The sequence below is a fragment of the Pseudorca crassidens genome, chromosome 19 (genome assembly GCF_039906515.1).
Source record: "Pseudorca crassidens isolate mPseCra1 chromosome 19, mPseCra1.hap1, whole genome shotgun sequence".
Taxonomy (NCBI): Eukaryota; Metazoa; Chordata; class Mammalia; order Artiodactyla; family Delphinidae; genus Pseudorca; species Pseudorca crassidens.
The window spans coordinates 38,846,303-38,866,820 of NC_090314.1; the positions used below are offsets into that span (position 1 = coordinate 38,846,303).

The 20,518-nt window shown below is 45.4% G+C and overlaps 2 protein-coding genes across 2 annotated transcripts in view; one reads left to right on the top strand and one right to left on the bottom strand.

The window, feature by feature from the left end:
* Positions 1 to 20,518, bottom strand: part of LOC137213021 (C-C motif chemokine 4) — a 172,483-nt gene that overhangs the window by 91,642 nt on the left and 60,323 nt on the right. The window contains exon 9 of the mRNA XM_067717323.1: positions 158 to 687. The gene's annotated coding sequence lies outside the window, so the exon portion shown is untranslated. The remainder of the gene's footprint in view (positions 1 to 157; positions 688 to 20,518) is intronic.
* Positions 12,909 to 16,515, top strand: CCL15 (C-C motif chemokine ligand 15). Its single transcript, XM_067717320.1, has 4 exons — positions 12,909 to 13,038; positions 15,065 to 15,112; positions 15,592 to 15,706; positions 16,105 to 16,515. Exons 1-4 carry the CDS (start codon positions 12,981 to 12,983, stop codon positions 16,241 to 16,243), a joined length of 360 nt encoding a protein of 119 aa, XP_067573421.1. The 5' UTR covers positions 12,909 to 12,980; the 3' UTR covers positions 16,244 to 16,515.

A 20,518-nucleotide genomic window follows, 5' to 3' on the forward strand; every position in this document is an offset into this window, starting at 1 on the left:
TATTTAACGTTTGTCTCCAGGAGAACAGGGACCACGATCTTTTGATTCTTTGTGGTATTCTTGGTGCCAAGCAGAAGGCCTGGCAAATGGTAGGCACTTGGTAAATATGTATTATATAGATGGATAGATGGACAGACAAACAAGTAGATGTTCTTACCGAAAGCTCACGCTGATTTTTCCTTTTGCCTCAGGCTCCAATATGGCTTGGCATAGTACTGTTACTGATCCTGTCTTTATTTAAAATTTTGATATTTTATTAAAATGTTATTTATGTTGATTACTGAGGTTTTTTTTTTTTGGTGCCCCCTTAAATTTTGTGCTCAAGGTCAGTACCTCACTAACCATTCCCAAGTTCCAGCCCTGCCCATAGTAAGGAATTACTAATAACTATTGCTAAAATAATTATTATCATATAGATAAGACATAATAGAACAATCATAGGCTTTAGAATCAGACAAACTTAGGTTTCAACCTGGCACATTCATTCATCAATCATCCATTTACTTAAACGTGCTCAATGATTTTTTGAGACCCCGCTCTGTGCCACCTATCTCTCAACATGCTGGGATACAGTGTGACAGAAACACAGCCTCTGCCCTCAGGGAGCTTCCAGTCTAGAAGCTCTGCTGCTGACCAGCTTGTGACCTTCTGTGAGTCATTAGGCTTCCTGAGTCTCAGGTTCTTCATCTGTAACAGAATAATAACAAAAACAACAACAATAACAATAATATCATCTGCCTGTATTGCCCAAAGGTTGCGAATTTTAGCAATCAGCTATGTCAATAGACATGAACCCATATCCCAATACAATGCCCCATCTGGTATTATTTGCAGTTTCAAGGAAGAGGCCCAGAAAAGGTAAGTGTCCTGTCTGGGGTCACACAGCCTTCAGAAGCAGAAACAAGGGCAAATCTAGTTTTCCTGCTTCATGATCAAGGCTCTGCTGCATACAGACAGATCTCCCCTTCCTGTCCCAGCATCTTCCTGAGATCTCGAGGACTGGGAAATGGTGGTGACCCATCCCTTTTGCAGGGAGGACAGTCTTGCCCTGTTGTGGCCCATCCTGGGCATAGTCCAGCCTTGGGGAGGGTCTGAAAGAAAGAGGAGTTAGCAGAGGAGGAAAAGAATAAATTAAAAGAGGAGGAGGAAGAGGCATCCAGAAAAGGGGCCAGGCCATACCCCCTCCAGGGTCTTGCCACCTCCTCCTCCTTCCTTTCCCCAACATTCCCAGGGACAGAGAAGCAGGTCTCAGTGTCCTAGTGGACACAGCTCAGCCTCATACCACCCTTCTCAGGGCAGAACCAGTGGCTGACCTGACCGTACTCTCTCTCTTCCATCTCTCAAAAAATCCCACACAGTTTGTGCCAAACTCTTTTAAGACTTCTGTCCTCTGCCCCAAAGCAATTGGGGCATCCCAGCTCAGGGTGCAGGAAAAGCAGATGCCCGAGGCCCCTCCTACTGTTACCGAGTCCAAGCTTGTACTGCTCGCCACACGACAGACCAATAAATCTAGAGATGAGGTGTTGGGGCAAGGAATAGTGACTTTATTTGGAAATCCAGCAGACCAAGAAGATGGTGGACTAATGTCTCAAAGAACCATCTTACCTAAGTTAGAATTCAGGCTTCTTTTTTAGTAAAAGGGGAGGGGGTGTGGTTAGTTGTTGCCAACTTCCAGGGGTTGAAATCCTTTGTTCTTGCGACTGTCCACATAGGTCAGGTAAACCGTCAACAGGACAAACGTTATTCTTTGTTCTGCAAATTTTTATCTCTATATGAATGGAAAAGTGTTACACCCTTAAAGGTCAGAGCCTTGAGAATGGGCTATCCTGTATATTTCAGGCTATAGGCAACATTCTTAACTTGTAGCAAAAACAATAGAATACAAAGGTCAAAGTAAAAGAAACAGTACAAATATGGAGTCAGATTTGTTCTTCCCTATTATACTACCCCACCCCCCTCACCTCAGCCAGAGCTTGGGAATTGTCCTGCTCTGGATTTAACCCCAATATCACTTTCTTTCAGCTCTCACTCACTGTGCTGGATTCTGTTCTCTTCCAAAACTTTGCCCTGACTCCCAGCCCTCCAGGGCCCCAAGAAGCCAGGGGGCTGCAGGCCTTAGGGTCTATTTGGTAGCAGAGCCTTGCAGGAAGTGCAAAGGGCCATTCCATCAAAACTGTGCTGGACACGTCAAGAATTTGTGTGGTTTCATTTGGGCCTCTGACAGGTCAGGAGCTTAGAAGTGAAGTCGGGCAGGTCAGAACCCTGAGCAGGACACAAGAAGGAGTCCAGGAGTGGGGGATGGAAGCTCCTTTACTTTTAGTCCCGTGTGACAGAAAGCCCACATTAAATGTCCTAGAGAAAAACAAAAATAGCTTATTGGCTTATGTCCCCAAATACTCAAAAAGAGCAAATGCCAGGGTGGCTCAGGGAAAACGAGTCCCAGGGCAAAGGACTCTTCAGCACTGTGGGGTTGACTCCACTTGCTCTTCTGCAGATGCCCCAAGACCACCACAGGACCCCCTCCCCGCCAACGGAGCTGCCTCCCCGCTTCCTTATAAGCTGAGAACTACTGAGGAAGGACCACAGCTGCTGGACTTGGGAGGTGGGTCCCCACCTGAGACAAAGGACTGACAAGAGCCCCGTGGGACTAACAGCTGCATGGGCAGAGAAGTTCCCTCAGAGAAGGAGGGCAGAGCTTCCAGAAGAAAGAAGGGTGCTGGAAAGAAAAAAACAGATGTAAATCTCCCTACTTTATTTTTTCTAAAAAACAAACAAACAAAAAACACCTCTTGGTCTTAAAGTATTGATCTACTTTAAGGAATTGTCTTAAAGTATTACCACGTTAAATGTTTGTGCTCACTTCTACATTATGTGCGTGGTGTGCACACACCCAAAACGTGCGTCACATTTTATCATTTCCATGCCTTTGCCTGAAAGAGTGAGCTCTCGTATCAGGAGACCTTGTTTTGAAGCCCAGCTTTGCCCCTTTCTAGCCGTGTGAGCAAATTACTTCACTACTCTGTGCCTGCGTATCCTCATCCCTAAAAGGGGATGATGATTGTACCTATTATACAGGGTTGTAATGAGGATATAATGATAAAATATTTTCAAAACAGTAAGTGGTTTGTGTCCTATTACAACTCTTTGTTATTACCACTATTTGCAGTTACCTCTGACTAGAACGTTCTTCCTTCTTTCTTTGCCTTTTAAAATTGGATACAGTCTCAGTCCAATTTTTGAGACCCAGTTCAAATGCCATCCCTTTCATGCATTTTCCTCCTCCTTCTAATCAAGGGATCTCTCTTGCCTTCCTCTGAAATCCTCACTGGGCCCTAAGGCCTCACAGCTCTAGATGGCAGGGACTTTCTCAGTCCTCTTCATCTCCACCCCAACTAGTATAAAACCATCTTTACTCATACTTACAGTAGGCCTTCTTAACAAGTACTAGCTTAATTAAAAGAAATAAGCCTAAATCTCCCAACAAAGAAAAACTCTGGACCACATAGCTTCACTGGTGAAATCCACCAAACACTGAAAGAAGAATTAACATGTCAAACTCTTCCAAAAAATAGAAGAGGAAGGAATACTTCCTAACTCACTCCATGAAGTCAGCATTACCCTGATCTATGAACATATTTTCATATAAATATGTGTACATAATGTTTATAGCAGCACTATTCATAATATCCACAAATTATGAAACAACCCAAATGTCCATCAAATGATGAATGGATAAACAACATGAGAGACTTCTCTGGTGGCGCAGTGGTTAAGAATCCTCCTGCCAATGCAGGGGACACGGGTTGGATCCCTGGCCCGGAAGATCCCACATGCCGCAGAGCAACTAAGCCCGTGTGCCACAACTACTGAGCCTGCACTCTAGAGCCCGCAAGCCACAACTACTGAGCCCGTGTGCTGCAACTACTGAAGCCTCCATGCCTAGAGCCTGTGCTCCGCAACAAGAGAAGCCACCACAATGAGAAGCCCACGCACCACAATGAAGAGTAGCCCCCACTCACTGCAACTAGAGAAAGCCCGAGTGCAGCAGCAAAGACCCAATGCAGCCAAAAATAAATAAATAAAATAAAATAAAATAAAATAAATAAATAAATATATGAGATAGAGCCATACAATGGAATATTATTCAGTCATAAAAAAATTAAGTACTGATCCCTGTTACAACCTGGATGAACCTTAAAAACATGAAATTAAACATTAAATGAAAGGATCCAAACACAAAAGGCAGCATATAATATTATTCCATTTATATACGAAGCATCCGGAATAGGCAAATCCATAGAGACAGAATGCAGACTAGTGGTTGCCAGGGCCTGGGGGAGGAGAGAAAGAAAGTGACTATTTACTGGGTGTAGGAAATACCTTTTGGGGTGGTGAAAATCTTCTGGAAGTAGACAGAGGGGATGGTTACACAAACTGTGAATGTATTAAATGCCACTAAATTGCACACTTTAAAAAGGATTAACAGTTAATATTATTTGTTTTACCTCTGTAACAACAAAAAGCAATAAGCCTCCTCTTGAATGAGGAAGTATTACTTTTACTTTCAGGAAACTTATACGGATTAGTCAATCTCCATTGCCCAAAGAGGAAATTATCAGTTAGCTTTTACTCATAACAAATCACCCTCAAATTTAGTAGATTAAAACAAGCATTGGGACATCCCTGGCGGTCCAGTGGTTGAGACTTCACCTTCCAGTGCAGGGGGTGTGGGTTTGATCCCTGGTGAGGGAGCTAAGATCCCACATGCCTCACAGCCAAAAAAAAAAAAAAACCCACCAAATCATAAAACAGCAGCAATATTGTAACAAATTCAATAAAGACTTTTAAAAAAATGGTCCACATCAAAAAAATCTTTACAGAAAAAAAAACCAAGCATTAACAACAAGATACCTCTGCACACCTACTAGAATGGCCAAAATCTGGAAAAATAACAACATCAAAGGCTGGCAAGGACGTGGAACAGCAGAAACTCCCATTCATTGCTGGTGGGGATGCAAAATGGTACAGCCACTTTGGAAGACAACTTGGAGGTTTCTTACGAAACTAAACATACTCTTACCAAATGATCCAGCAATCATGCCCCTTGGTATTTACCCAAAGGAGATGAAAACTTATGTCCACACAGAAACCAGTGCACAGATGTTTATAGTAGCTTTATTCATAATTGCCAAAACTTAGAAGCAACCAAGATGTCCCTTAGTAGGTGAACAGGTAAATAAACTGTGGTACCTCCAGACAGCCCTAAAGCAAATGAGGTATCAAGCCGTGAAAAGACAGGGAGGAATCTTACAAGCATATTAGTAAGTGAAAGAAGCCAATCTGAAAATGTTGCATACTGCATGATTCCCACTATATGACATTCTGGAAAAGGCAAAACTATGGAGACAGTAAAAACTCAGTGATTGCCGGGTTGGGGGTAGGTGGGTGGTAGGGGAGATGAGGAGGCAGAGCACAGAGGATGTTTAGGACAGTGAAAATAGTCTATGACACCATAATGATGGATACACATAACTATACATTTGTCCAAACCCATAGAATGTACAACACCAAGAGTGAACTGTAATGTAAACTATGGTCTTTGGGTGATTATGATGTGTCACTGTTAGGTTCACCAATTGCATCAAATGTACCACTCTGGTGGGGACTATTGGTAATGGCGGAGGCTGTGCCTTTTGGGGGTATGGGGTATGAGGGAAACCCCTATACCCCCCCTCAGTTTTGCTATGAATCTAAAACTGCTTTTAAGTGCCAGCATTTATTATTTCTCACAATTCTGTGGGTTGGACGGATGGTTCTCCTGGTCTGAGGCAACTCAGCTGGGGTTCAGTGGTCTAGGATGACCTCTCAGCTGGGACAGCTCTCCATGTGGTTGCTTAACCTTCAAGAGGCTACTATGGGCTGGTACACATAATTGCATAACGGTTCCCAGCAGAAAACTAGCACAAGTCTCAATGGGCCAGCACTCTTCAAGTCTCTGTTTGCATCACACATTCTACTGTCTCATTTGCCAAAGTAAGTCACATAGCCAAGACCAGAGTCAGTATGGGAAACAACTTCCCAAGGGTATGCATACGGGGTGGGGGCATTTATTGCAGTCATTTTTGTACATAAGCTACCAAAGGAAGGAAGAAGTCAAATATTTAAACCAAGACCTAATCTCTAATAGCCAAGCTAGAGTTAGGAGAAGTGCTTTGTACAAAACAGAAATCTCTTTATTTGACTTGATATCACCAAGGAATACAGGAAATGGTCAGAAGATATCTGAGGACCCCCATCCATGTGTGACCACAGAGCAGTTTCAGTTCTACATTATAAAACAGACTTCAGCTGTGGACTCTTTTTTTTTTTTTCTCATTTTTTTTTAAATTTATTTTTGGCTGCATTGGGTCTTCATTGCTGTGCATGGGCTTTCTCTAGTTGCAGCAAGCAGGGGCTACTCTTCATTGCGGTGCGCAGGCTTCTCATTGCGGTGGCTTCTCTTGTTGCGGAGCACGGGCTCTAGGCACACGGGCTTCTGTAGTTGTGGCACGTGGGCTCATTAGTTGTGGCTCACGGGCTCTAGAGCGCAGGCTCAGTTGTTGTGGCACACGGGCTTAGTTGCTCCGCGGCATGTGGGATCTTCCCGGATCAGGGATTGAACCCGTGTCCCCTGCATTGGCAGGCGGATTCCCAATCACTGTGCCACCAGGGAAGCCCAAGCTGTGGACTCTTGAAGGGAATGCTATTCTTCAGATTTGTTGTGTTTCTCTAAGGAGGGCGTGGGCCCAGTCTTGTAGACATCAGGAGAAATAAGAAGACGTGTGGGTTGGATCTTTTATTCCCCTTAGTACTTAAAAAGAAAGGCTTTCCCATGTACAATAGTGAGGCTGTTTAAGATCATACACAAGGGTGGAAGAGGTACACACGGATTATTTCCAAACACAGATATTTACAGTGAGGACACGGAGGAAGTGGTGTAGACCAGGAGTCACCTCACCAGCTACCTGTCTCTGTGGGTCCTGGTCAGGCCTGCCCTAACATTTACAGGACCCAGGGTAAGAATCCATAAGGAGGCCTCTACGTCAGGTGTGCCAATATTTGAACTTTATAAAAGAGCGAACAAACAGATTTAAAAGTACAATGAATTGCAGCCCTGTGAAGCTACTGCATATACAGCCCCAGTTTGGGAGTGCATCGCCACAGACCGGAGCACAAAAACAAGCAAGAAAATGAACATGGAGCACCGCCGGGGAAGAACTGCTTGTTTTTCAAGAACGTATGGCGTTCATACCATCTGCGAGGAAAGATTTTGACAAGCTAGCTGGCTTACCTTTTCTCTCACCTAAAGGCTTCTGTGGTTCAAATCTTCCCCGCGGTCCAAAGGGGTGTTGGCCTCCAGTGCTGGCAGGGGCAACCCATCAGCCTTCACAGCCTTTGGACGCACAGCCTTTCAAAGACACAGGGCAGGAGAGGTGGGAAAGCATTTTCCCTTGAGTCATGAACTGTGTTTGTCACAAGAGTGGATGTTTAGTATTGAAGGTCATGCCAGGCCAGGCCAAGAGACAGAGGTTCCTTTGTGTTCTCCGATGAATTTATTTAGTGTGTGTTTGCGATATGAAGAGTGCTCCAAAGCATGGGGTCCAGGCGTAGTCCCCTCCTGTCTGGGTCTTAAAGGAGTACCAGTCCTGGCACTTTGAAAGTTGGGACGTGTTAGGCAGGTGATAACTCTTGTCTGCCACCAGGAGCAGCTGTCCCAGGATGTCAACCTACGGCATGGTTTGTGCCAGAGTTGCCACAAAGGACACAACTTACACAGGCGCTGGATGGAATACTTTACTCACGTAGAGAAGAGACAGAGCAAGATGAGCTTCAACAGTGAGTGTCGTTCCTCCCCACAGGCAGTGGGTACCATCTTGCAGCCAACTTAGGAGAATGATCTGCAACCCCTCTTGGGCTACAAGTGAAGGGTCCCATTCCCTCCCCACTGGGAACAGGTGGTGGGAGGGTTGGCCTGGTGCCCTATGTCGTACAAGCTTAGGCAAAACAAAGGTGCACGCGTTGAGTCCAGAACACAGAAAGATAATCCCACATGAGGCAATAAACCCAGCACAGCTGTGCAGCGCTTTATCTCTTGGGAAGGAAGTGTTCCAGCCCCAAGGCCTCTCTTCTGTGGCCCTGAAGGGGTTGAAAGATCACATACCCCAGAATGCCTTTCCCAGTGGGATGCGCACCTGGCCTGAGAGAGAACTAGATCACTACCTCACCTTTGCTTGGGACAACCACCTGAACTCAAAGGACCTTTCTTGCTCACCACACATCCATCAGATGAGGCCAGACACCTGGGATGGTTTCACGTGGAAACTCAAGGAACAGCAACCAATGCAGGGAAGAACCACAACTTCAGGCCTCTCTCCTGAAAAGGGACCTGTGCATGGAACACCATCCAGATTTCAAGACCTGCCCAGCATGCAGACACATAACACATGGAGTGATGAGAAAGGAGGGAGGGCAAAGTTGAAAGTAACAGCAGAAAATTCCCATAGACTAAGTGCAGGTCTGAGAAAAAAGATGAGCTACCCCAGCGAGGGGACATCTTAGCTCAAATATGCTAACTTTGTAATAGGATAGGGCAGCTCAGCTTATGCTAGATAAACGTGTTGTGCAAGCCCAGATACTGGAGTGTGGCAAGAGCAGTGTTTACAGGCAGAGATGACAAGATATCTGGTATCTCTAAGGGAAGAAGCTAGCAGGTGTCCTAAGCAGTATTGTGAAATTATTATAGTGAGTGCTTCACGTAGCAAACACCTCGTCTCAAAGGAACTGCCCAAAGCACAGTTCCTGGAGCGTAGTAAGTGTTCAAGAAGCATTGGCTGTTGTTATCATCAGCTCTGGAAGACCGCTGAGGCTGGAGCAGCTGATGTGGAGATGCACAGCCTGCTCCCTCGGTTATGCCAAGCTAAGTAGCAAACAGAGCTGATGTGATTCTTAAATGTCACCAATGCTGCTTGGTGGTGGAGGAGAGGAAAATCAATAAAAGACTCAGGAAGTACACAAAAACTACTCACAAAATGTTTTCTATACCAGAGAGGTCAAGAAACGGCAGTATATTGTGAAATTGGACATTTGCGCCTTCACTGTTTCTTTTGCTGAACCAACATTCGTTCGGTACTGTGTCAGACACCTCTGTACACACCACTTCTAGTCTGTCAGTGCCATCTCTTACTCTGGCCACCACTACAGCAACCAGTCCTGCACAGGCCTTGTCCAGCTCCACATAGGTATAATCTGACAGCACCTCACCTTGCCATCATGCATACCCCTCTTTTCCTGTATCAGGGACTCTCTGATACTGACATAAAGGACCTGAAGGAATCTGTTCGGTACTCAGGCACGTGCAACTTGGAGGTACTGGACAAGGACTCATGACTACAGGGACTTGGAAGTCACTGGGTAACATCCACAACAAAGGAGAAAGTCAGCGAGTGGATAGAATGACTTGCCCCATGGGAGCCAGCCAGCCTCTTCCCTCAGTCACGACAGCGCTAGTGCAGCAAGCCCTTGGCTATGGTGGCAAGGACGGCGGCTATGCGTGGGCCCAACAGTGTGGACTCTCTCTCATCAAGGCCCCTTTAACTATTGCCACTGCTGAATGCCTAACCTTCCAGCAGCAGAAGTAGATGTCAAGTCTCAATATGGCGCCCAGCTCCAAGGAGAAAATACAGCCATATGGTGACCTGTTGATTATCTTGGACCTCTGCCACCCTGCAAGGGAGAACAATCCAACCTTTGCAAGACTGACACGTACTCCAGATGTGGGGTTTTTTTCCCTACCAGCAGTACCTCTGCCAATGGTCCAAGGACTTACAGAATGTCTGATCACTCAGTATGGTGTTTGTACAAGATGGCTCAAGTCAGGGGATCCATTTTATAGCAAATGGTGTGAGTCAGTGGGTATATGGGATCCACTGGTATTAGCATATACTTAATCACCCAGATCAAGAGAATGGTGGGCTGTTAATAATTTAGCTGAGGCAACAACAAACTTCAGGGTTGGGACCTTCCCAGAGTTCAGTATATGCACTGAATCAAAGGTTGTCAGATGATGCTCTGTCGCCAGTGGCTAAAACACTCAGGAACCAAGGGGTTGGCCCCTCTCCATAATTCCCAGTCATCTATTTGTGGTTCCCATCCCTGCAACATTAGGCTCTGCTGGATTCCTGGGGAGAAGGCGGGGGTGGGTAGTAGAGATGTACTAGTATGAGTACACAGTATGGGTTCTTTTGAACCTGGAAGAACTAATACAACCATCTTGAAGGAGGCTTTGTGATGGATTAGACGTAATAAAGGCACAAACACATTGGAGGGAAGCAAAGGGTGGACCGTATTGTGTATTACTTCACATCCTTGCAAACTCACCCTTTAACTCAGCCACTGCTCAGCCATCACTTTCTTAGATTTACACAAGCTTCCTGCAGGTCTCTTGCCTCAAAACTCTATAGCTTCCTGCCCTGGGGCTTTCTCTGATCCTGAGCTGTGGAAATCATGATAGAACATAACACACATGCATTAGCAAACCAGAAATGTGAGGAATTTAATATTTGTGATCCACCACTGGCCAGTGAAGGGTTGTCCCCACCATCTATTGCTGTGTAACAAACCACCCAAAGCTTAGTGGTATAAAATGACCACGATTGTATTCTACTCACAAATTCTATGGGTCAGAAATTCATACGGGGCACAGCCCAGATGGCTCATCTCTGCTGATGATGCCTGGGGCATGCTTGGGAAGACACAATTAGCAAGAAATGACTCAAAGGGATGGGCAACCATCTAGAGCAGTGTTGTCCAATAAAAATACAATGCAAGTCACATATGGAATTTTAAATTTTTTAATAGCCGTATTAAAAAAGTAAAACAGGGGAGTTCCCTGGCAGTCCAGTGGTTAGGACTCGGCACTTTCACTGCCTTGGCCCAGGTTCAATCCCTGGTTTGGGTATTAAGATCCCACCAGCTACGTGGCATGGCTTAAAAAAAAAAGTAAAACAGATGAAATAATTTTCATAATGTATTTTCTTTAATCCAATATATCCCAAACCTTATCATTTCCACATGTAATCGATATAAAAAATTATTGAGATGCTTTTACATTTTGGGGGGGTACTAAGTCTTTGCAACCCAGTGTATAGTTTATACTTTCAGAATATCTCAATTTAGATTAGCCCCATTTAAAGTGCTCAGTAGCCACATGTGGCTAGTAGTTGCTATATTGGGCAGTGCAGATCTACAGGCTTCCTCACTCCCATGTCTGGCACTTAGGCTGGGACGACTTGAAGGCTATGCTCATTTGGGACTGTCAACCAGAACACCTGCACGTAGTTTGGGCTTCCTCACAGCATGGCAGCCTCAAGCTAGTCACTCTTCTTAAATGGTGGCTCAGGGCTCCAAGAGCAAGTGTCCCCAGTGATCAAGGTTCAAGCCCCATGGTTTTTCACACCCTAGCTTCAGAGGTCACATGGCATGCTCCATTGATGGAACCAGTCACAAGCCCTCTCTGCTTCAAGACGAGAAAACAGAGACCCCACTGTTTGAAGAGAAAAGCACGTCAACGAATTTGTGGCCATATTTTAAAATGCCACAGGGATGAAAGCCAGGAGCTAAATGTTTCTCCTTTCTTCCTCCAGGCAAAATATTCTGCAATGCATTCATAAGGCACTTCAAAAAGTCCCAGCAGAATCAAACACTAATCCCCACCAACTGGTCCAGGCTCTCATTCCTGCTCCTAGGAATACTTCCCAAATTATCGAGCTTCACCCCATAGTTCTCATGCTCTGCTTTCAGGGGAATCTAAACTAGGAACAAAGATACAAAAATCCCTGCTTTCATGGAGTTTATGTTCTAGAAAAAGAGACAGATATTAAAAGATTTACAAGTAAAGTATATAGTATATTAGATAGTGTTAAGTGCACAGGAGAAAAAATTAAGACAAGAAATTTGGGCAGAGGGAGATTATAATTTTAGATAGAGTGTCCCAGAAAGACTAACCAGAAAAATAACATTTGAGTAAGGAGCTGAAGGAAGTTAGGGAGAAAGTAATACAGTAATTTAAGGGAAGAGTAACGAAGGCAGAGGGAACAAAGGTCTCTGAACCAGCCTGTATAACTGAAGCAGAATGAGTGAGGGGAAGTAATAGGGTCTGAAAACAGAGAGAAAACAGGGACCAGAGCACAAAGGGGCTTGTAGGCTCTTAGAAGGATTGGGCTTTACACTGGGGAGATTAAAAAGCCATGGGCGGGGTTTAAACAGGATTGACTTGATCTGATTTATATTTTAACAGGATCGCTCTGGCTGCAATGTTGAGAATGAAGTGAAACAGGGCAAGGGCAGAGGAAGGAGACAAATTAGGAGGTTTTTGCAAGAATCCTGGTGAGAGATAAGGTTGGCTTGGACAAGATGGAGAGGGTAGATGTGGTGAAAAATAATAAGATTCTGGACACATTTTTGAAAGTAGACCCAAAAGTATTTATTAATGGATTGGATGTGGGGGTGAAACAAAGAGAGGGATAACATGACCGGGTTCACACGTTAGAGCATCCTCTCTGGTCACCCCTGATGACAGGCTGCTCATGCCCTTGAATGGGGTTAACTCCCGAGGAAAAAATTCTGGTTAAAGTATTCAGTGAACCTCCTAGAGGAAGTATCCTTCATAAACTAGTCCCTCCCTTTGCCTGTATCCATTGGGCAGTTGGGAAAGCCTCAAGTCATCCTTGCCCTCTACTTCCTGTTACCTTCCCAGCCTTGTTCCCTTTTTTAGAAATAGTGTGTTGTCTGTTATTCAGCCAAAGAACAGCATTCTGACCTCCGCCTTGTGACTTCCTGGTCCCCCTCTTCTTATAAATACAAGGGCAGAGCTGGGGTCTGGGAGAGTCAGAGAGCAGAGAGCCCAGGAGTCCTCAGGCTGGTACTGGCTGTGCACGGGGAAGATGAAGACCTCAATAGCTGCCCTCTCCTGCCTCATCCTTGCTGCCCAGGCTGCAGCTGGTGAGTTCAGTGAGCCTTCTCACAGGTGGGCAGGTGGATGGTGACCCTCAGTCCAGGGAGGAGACGCAGAGGGACACCTTTGTCCCAATAGGGATGTGATACTTGGTTAAAAGCAGCAGCAGTAGGAATAGACCTCTCCCTGCAGCCTTCGGTCCCTGGGGAAAACTGTATACAGGTGACTGGTCCCACCTGGGGAAACAATTCTCTCCCTTTCATGGCCAGAATTATATGACACTTTCTCTTAGCTGATATAGGACTATTATCAGCTACATCAAGAGAACTGTAGTAAAATTGTAAATGTGTAGAAAGAGGTATAGAATTCTATGATGTTAGAGTTATTATATACCCTCTGGTGTAAAACTATCATTTCAGGGAGGAAATTGGACAAGCCGGGCGAGTGACTCACCCAAGTCCACTTAACCACATTTATTTATTTATTTAACAAATAAATATCTAGTCCTTTCTGTGTGAAAGCAGGCACCGTTCTAAGTGTCTTACAGATATTAATACATTGGATCCTCCTAACAATGCTGTGGGGTAGACTATCAGCAAATTATATGGTTTTGCTTATTATTATTCTCATTTTACAAATGAGAAAGCTGAGGCATAGAAACCGTAGGTAATTTGCTCGAGATCACAGAGCCATAAGTGGTGGCATTAGGATACAAGCTAGTTAGCAAGCTGTTATGGAAAGACATGTCATTTAAGACTTTATTTTGCAAGCCCCACACACATCATACCAAGCGTGTTGAAGTGTGTGCACATGCCTCATTTAATATAATTCATATGTAACTATATAAGAAATGAACTAAAAGTTTAGTTGTGTTTGCCTAATTAGCATAGTACAGGTCTACAACCCCTTATCAAAATCTCTGGGGCTAGATGTATTTTGGAATGCAGAATTTTTCAGGTTTTAAAAAGATAATAAAATATGACCCAGCAATTCCTTTTCTTGATATACCCAAAAAAATTGAAAGCAGATACATGAAGAGATACCTGTACAACCGTGCTAACAGCAGCATGAATTTTAATCTCCAAAAGGGGGAGGCAACCCAAGTGTCCACTGACAAACAAATGGATTGAAAAACAGGGTATATACATACAATGGAATATTATTCCGCCTGAAAAAATAAGGAAATTCTGATACATGCTACAACATGGATGAATATTGAAGACATAATGATAAGTGAGACAAGCCAGTCACAAAAGGACAAATAGTATAATTCCACTCATATGTGGTACTTCAAGTAGTTAAATTCAGAGACAGACAGTAGAATGGCGGTGGCCCAGGGGATGCGGTAGGGGGAAATGGGGAGTTATTGTTTAACGGGTACAGAGTTTCAGTTTTGCAAGAAAAAAGTTCCATGGATGGATTGTGATGAGTTGCACAATATGTGACTGTACTTAATGTTACTGAACTGTACACTTAGAGATGATTAAAATTGTATACTTTATATTATGTACATTTTATCACATTCTAAAAATATATATATTTTAAAAGGTAACACATACCTGGACGTTACTTAACATCCCTGACAGAGTCTGAGAGACACATTAACCAAACATAGTAATATTTCTGCAGCAAACACATTTACTCCTATGTTAAAGGAGTAAATAAAGCCTGTAGATAGCCTCACTTCACTTTGGGTGACATTGTACCACCAAATCATTTAATGAAACATTTGTCTGCTTCCAGAGTCCTGTGAATTCCAAAAATGTGTGGAAAGCATTGTGGACCGTATCACATTATGTAGCTAATCAACTGATTTATTTGTGTTGGATTTGCAATTTGCTTTTTGTATTCAAGTCAATAGAATGTTTTCATGTCTCAAACTTCTTCAAACGTTCCCTGAAAAGTCTCAGGGCCTTGGTAGAGAAAATGGGTCTGGAGGCAGGTCTGGTCCCGTGGTCCAGCATCCTTGCCTCCCTACCAGGGGATGGGGTTGAGGAATGAGATAGATGGAGATGTTGAAACAACTGCTTCCCAGTAATTTTTCTTCCCTTCTCTACTGTTTCTCTCAAATAGAACACCTGATGCTGAACCTGAAGAACGAACACTTCGTGTCTCACGGAGGTAAAGTTTTGTTACGGTATACATATATCTGCTCAATGGCTTCGGTCTACCTCGTTTACAGGGCCTGGGGGGAGAGGAGGGTCCTATGGGTGGTGAACATCTCCAAGGAATTTCAGGATGGGCCATGGGTCTACAGGTGGCCTCTTCCGTAGATGACTTCTATTCCACCTGGCTGTCCCAAGAGCTGGCTCATCTGGGGGAGGGGGGAGGGGTGTTCTCTGATGCCCCCTGCAGGCCTCAGACCCTTCCTCTTCTGGGAGGAATGGTCCTGCTCTGTTGTGGCCCCGCCTGGATGCCCTCCGACACACAGCTCAACCCTGGGGAGAGTGAAGCAAGGAGACACCAGCAAGTGCTGGCAGAGAAGGAAAACATCACTTTCGAGTCTTGCACCTTCTTACCCTTCCCAGTACTCAGGAGGAAAGGGGGAAAGGATCTAGTTTTCCTCAGACTCAGTCCTTAAGTGACCCTTTCTCTTGCAGTAGGCTTTCACCGTCCCACTGACTGCTGCACCTCTTACACCCAAGTAAAAATCCGATGTGTATTCATGAAAGATTATGTAGAAACGACCAGTGCATGTTCCCGGCCTGCTGTCATGTAAGTGCCAAGCTCACTGGCCATGTCTGGAGGTGTGGGGGGAGGCACCTGATGGATGGATGTCCAGAAAAGTCCCACCCTCTGGATCCTGCCAGGTCAGCTGAGGCTTATGTCCTCATTAGGATCCATCAGGTATGAGATGTTCCCAGGGAAGAGGGAAGCTAGGGAAGGAAGGAGAGAGCAGGAGGGACGCTGCCCAAGGAAACTCCACGAGTCACTAAGGGAGTCTCGGAGCCTGAGGGAGGGTCTCAGAGAGGGGCCACTGAGCTCCTGCAGCAGAGAAAGGAAAGAACAGGCTGGGCCGAGTGGGAATCTGAGGGGCAGGGAGGATGGGCCTCCCCATTCCCATTTGCTGAACCCTCCTCTGTTTGTAATCTTTCCCCCCCTTTGCTCCCCAGCTTCATCACCAAAAAGGAGAAGCATGTCTGTGCTAACCCCAAAGATGAGAATGTTCAGAAATGCATGTTGGACCTGAAGCTAAGATCAGTGACCAAGGACCTGAGGACACTATCTCTTGAGAAGAGATACTTGAAGTAGGCCCCCTCACCTCCATCTCTCTAGCCCAGACTACCTCCTAGGTGGGCCCTGGCCTGAATTATTTTTTAAAAAGCAACAATTACTGTTCTGTTCTGGTTACAAAAGCAGTGCATTAATAAAGAGTATCCAATTTAACTTTAACTTTAAGAGGAAAAAGAATCTGTCGGAATTGCTGAACTTTGGATTTGCGTTTTTGTCAAAACGAGACATCATAGTAGAGTTTTTTAAAAGCTAAAAACATGACATTCAAGTATAGATTGAATATGTGTCGAAGATGTATTTAACCCATTAATGAAGGAACAATTAAACTGATTCAAAGATCATCTGAGGAACAGAGGTTTATATAGCTATTGGGGATGGCATTCTGAAATGTTGTTAGAGAAAAACAAATTAATATCCTATAGGGCAGGGGTCCCTAACTCCTGGGCCGTGGACCGGTACCAGTCCGCAGCCTGTTAGGAGCCTGGCTGCACAGCAGGAGGCAAGTGGCAGGTGAGCGAGAGAGCGAAGCTTCTGCCGCTCCCCAGTGCTCGCATTGCCACCTGAACCATCTCCCCTGCACCCCATCTGTGGAAAAACTGTCTTCCACAAAACCGGTCCCTGGTGCCAAAAAGGTTGGGGACCGCTGCTATAGGGCAATAAATCTGTAACTTTGGGGATTATCTTTTCTACTAGACAAAAATCCCTTGCATCTGTGCTTGGTAAAAAGCTACAAGTTACAAGACATAGAGAAGGGACCACAATAAGACGTGTAGGGGGCAGACTTATGATGTAGTCAAGTCCTATACTCCCTGGTAGGTGACCCACAGACTGGAGAATAACTCCATTGCAGAGGTTCTCCCACAAGAGTGAGAGGTCTGAGCCCCACATCAGGCTCCCCAGCCCAGGGGTCCTGAACCAGGAAGACAAGCCCCCAGAGCATTTGGCTTTGAAGGCCAGCAGGGCTTAATTTTGGCAGTCCCAGAGAACTGGGGGAAATAGAGACCTTACTCTTTAAGGGCACACACAAAATCTTACAGGCCTTGGGACCCAGAGCAAAAGCAAACATTTGATAGAAGCCTCGGTCAGACCTACCTGCTGATCTTGGGGAGTCTCCCAGAGAGGCAGGAGGCAACCGCAATCCTTGGGAGCTCCTCCTACCACGTGGACACTGGCGCTGGGGGGCACCTCTGTGGAATCTTCCCTCTAGCTTATTGCTCCAGGATCCAGCCCTGCTCTGGCCCAACAGCTTGTAGGCACCACTGCTGGGACACCTCAGGCCAAGCAAGTCACTGGGTGGGAACACAGCCTCACCATCAGCAGACAGGCTGCCTTAAGACCCCCTGAGCCTACAGCCGCCTCTGGACATGGCCTCACCCACCAGAGTTGCAAAACCCAGCTCCACTTACCGGGGGGCAGGCACCAGCCCCAGAATCCTCAGGGCCCCAGCTCTGCCCTACAGGAAGCCTGCTTTAGCCTCTGGACAAGCCTCACCCACCAGGGGGCAGACACCACATGCAAGAAAACCACAATCCCACAGCCTACAAAACCAGCCTGCCCACCAGCAGGCCAGATCCTACCTTGGGACCAGCTGGGCCTCAATCTTGCCCACTAGCAGGCCAACACAAGCTTTGGGACAACCCGGACATCATCACAGCCAATTTATCAGGACCTGCTCACCCCCACCACCAGTGATCTGACACCAGCTCTGGGACCCCTGAGCCCTGAAACCAGACTCCAGGATCCGGCTCTGCCTGCCAGTAGTCTGGCACTAACCCCAAGACCTGGCTTCGCCCACCAGTAGGCAGATAACACCCTGGAGTCTTCTAGATCCTGACTCTGCCCACCAGTGAGCCAGCACTAGCCCTGGGGCTCCCTGGAGTTCTGCAGTCAGCAGCCTTGTGACCAGGCCCTACTAACCAGCAGCCAACAGCTCCATACAAGGCAGAACCTGGCAAACAAAGAGACCAGGGCCAACTAAGCCTATCAGACACCCACATAGCCCGCCACAACAGAAGGAACCACACAGCCCCCACAGGGGGAACCCCTAGAGCACACAGCTTGGATGATGAGAGGGGCATGTACGGCTGGGATGCACAGGACGTCTCCTGCGGAAGGCCACTTCTCCAAGGTTAAGAAATATAATTCATGTACCAGATACCTAAAAATACAAACAGCAACTTAGGCAAAATGAGGTGACTGAGGAAGATGCACCAGACAAAGCAACAAGATTAAATAAATCTCAGAAGAAGAACTAAGTGAAGTGGAGATAGGCAATCTACCCAAGAAAGAGTTCAGGGTAGCAACTGTAAAGGTGACCAAAGAACTTGGGAGAAAAATGGATGCACAGAGCAAGAAGTGAGAAGTCGGGCTTCCCTGGTGGCACAGTGGTTGAGAGTCTGCCTGCCGATGCAGGGGACACGGGTTCGTGCCCTGGTCCGGGAAGATCCCACATGCCACGGAGCGGCTAGGCCCGTGAGCCATGGCTGCTGAGCCTACGCGTCCGGAGTCTGTGCTCCGTAATGGGAGAGGCCACAACAGTGAGAGGCCCGCGTACCGCAAAAAAACAAACAAACAAAAAACCACAGAAATTCTGATTCAGTAGGACTAGGTGGGGCAAAGAATCAGCATTTCCACCAAGTTCCCAGGTAATGCTGATGCTGCAGGGTAGAGTGGAAATTTGAAGAGCAACTCTCACTCTCAACACTGTAACTTCAGCATTGTTTGCAACTTTTATATAAAGCACATATTTCTTTAGTAACCAAAAACTAATTTCAAAGAATTGAAAAAAAAAAGAATCTTCATTGTCTTTTCAAGGACAAACAACAAAATGGGCCGGCTTTTGACTTGTGTTAATTCTTGATTGTTTTCATGATGAAGCTTATCAAAGCTACTTAATTATAAAAGAAATATACAATTGGGAAAAGTTTAAATATGGCTAAATAAGTCTGACAACCAATTTTGAATTTTTAAAAGTAAAAATCTTAGAAGGGCAAAATAACTAGAAAAATATGTGCTTTAAAGCTGTAAAAAGAAAAATCCATATTTTTACTATTTCACTTTTAGAACCACAGACAAGACTTTTAAAGTAAAGGAAAAAAAAGATTTTAAAAGTAATATAGCTCATTCCCTTTTCTCTTGGTGTGAGCCAGTGCTTGGACAGAGGGCATGACCCACTTGGTTGAGGCCGGTGGAGCTGGAAGACTTCTCACACACAGGCAATGAAGCAAAGAAGTAAACATATTAAGGGTCCCACCCACCCTTTCTATATTATTCAATTTTTTTTTAATCAGTGCATATGTGTTGCTTTGAAAATCATTTTTAACATTTTTTAAAATAATTTTATTTATTTATTTTTGGCTGCATTGGGTCTGGGTTGCTCTGCGCAGGCTACTCTTCATTGCAGTGCACGGGCTTCTCATTGCAGTGGCTTCGCTTGTTGTGGAGCACGGGTTCTGGACACACGGGCTTCAGTAGTTGTGGCGTGTGGGCTCAGTAGTTGTGGCTCGCGGGCTCTACAGCACAGGCTCAGTAGCTGCGGCGCACGGGCTTAGTTGCTCCGCGGCATGTGGGATCTTCACGGACCAGGGCTTGAACCCGTGTCCCCTGCATTGGCAGGCAGAATCTTAACCACTGTGCCACCAGAGAAGTCCGATATTTTTAACATTTTTTAAACAGGCACTGCATACTCACCAGTGAGCAGCAGGAGAACCTTTAAGGTCTCTGATTATGTTGCCACTGAAGTCCATTCATCCCACTGTTTTGCAATTTTCATTTACTTTTTTGAGTCCCTCTTCACGCTATGAGTCCTCTGAAGTCAGGGTCACCTCCAAGCCTAGCCCATGATATTATGGCAAAGAAGTGATGTGGTCACTAAACCCATTCTCTCTTGTCCCTGGGCACACAGATGATCTATATTTTCCTTACCTTTGTCATTAAGTTGGAGCCAGGTGACTTCATTTTGTCCATGGAGTGTAAGTGAAAGTAATTTATACTATTTCCAGAACTGGGCCATAAAAATCTGCCCATCCCTCTCTGCTTCTCCCCTTTTGTAGTAAACTTGGAGGCCTCTTGTGGAAAATGGCGGCATTACAAGATAGAAGAAGACTTGGTCCCTGAATGGGTGCATGAAACAGCCTTCTCCAACACATTCACACTCATCCCACTGGCCCACACTGGACTGTGACATGAGCCAGAAATAAACCTTCATGTAATGAATCCCCTGAGATTTAGGGGTTGTTCATTATAGCAATGAGCGTAACCAGACTAATGTGGGTAGGAATTCAATAACTGCTT

Bases quoted from the DNA above. Each gene is read 5' to 3' on its own strand.
- CCL15 (XM_067717320.1), top strand. From the start codon at position 12,981: ATGAAGACCTCAATAGCTGCCCTCTCCTGCCTCATCCTTGCTGCCCAG. The intron at 13,039-15,064 runs GTGAGTTCAGTG...TCTCTCAAATAG, and splicing joins TGCTGCCCAGGCTGCAGCTG to AACACCTGATGCTGAACCTG. The intron at 15,113-15,591 runs GTAAAGTTTTGT...TTTCTCTTGCAG, and splicing joins ACACTTCGTGTCTCACGGAG to TAGGCTTTCACCGTCCCACT.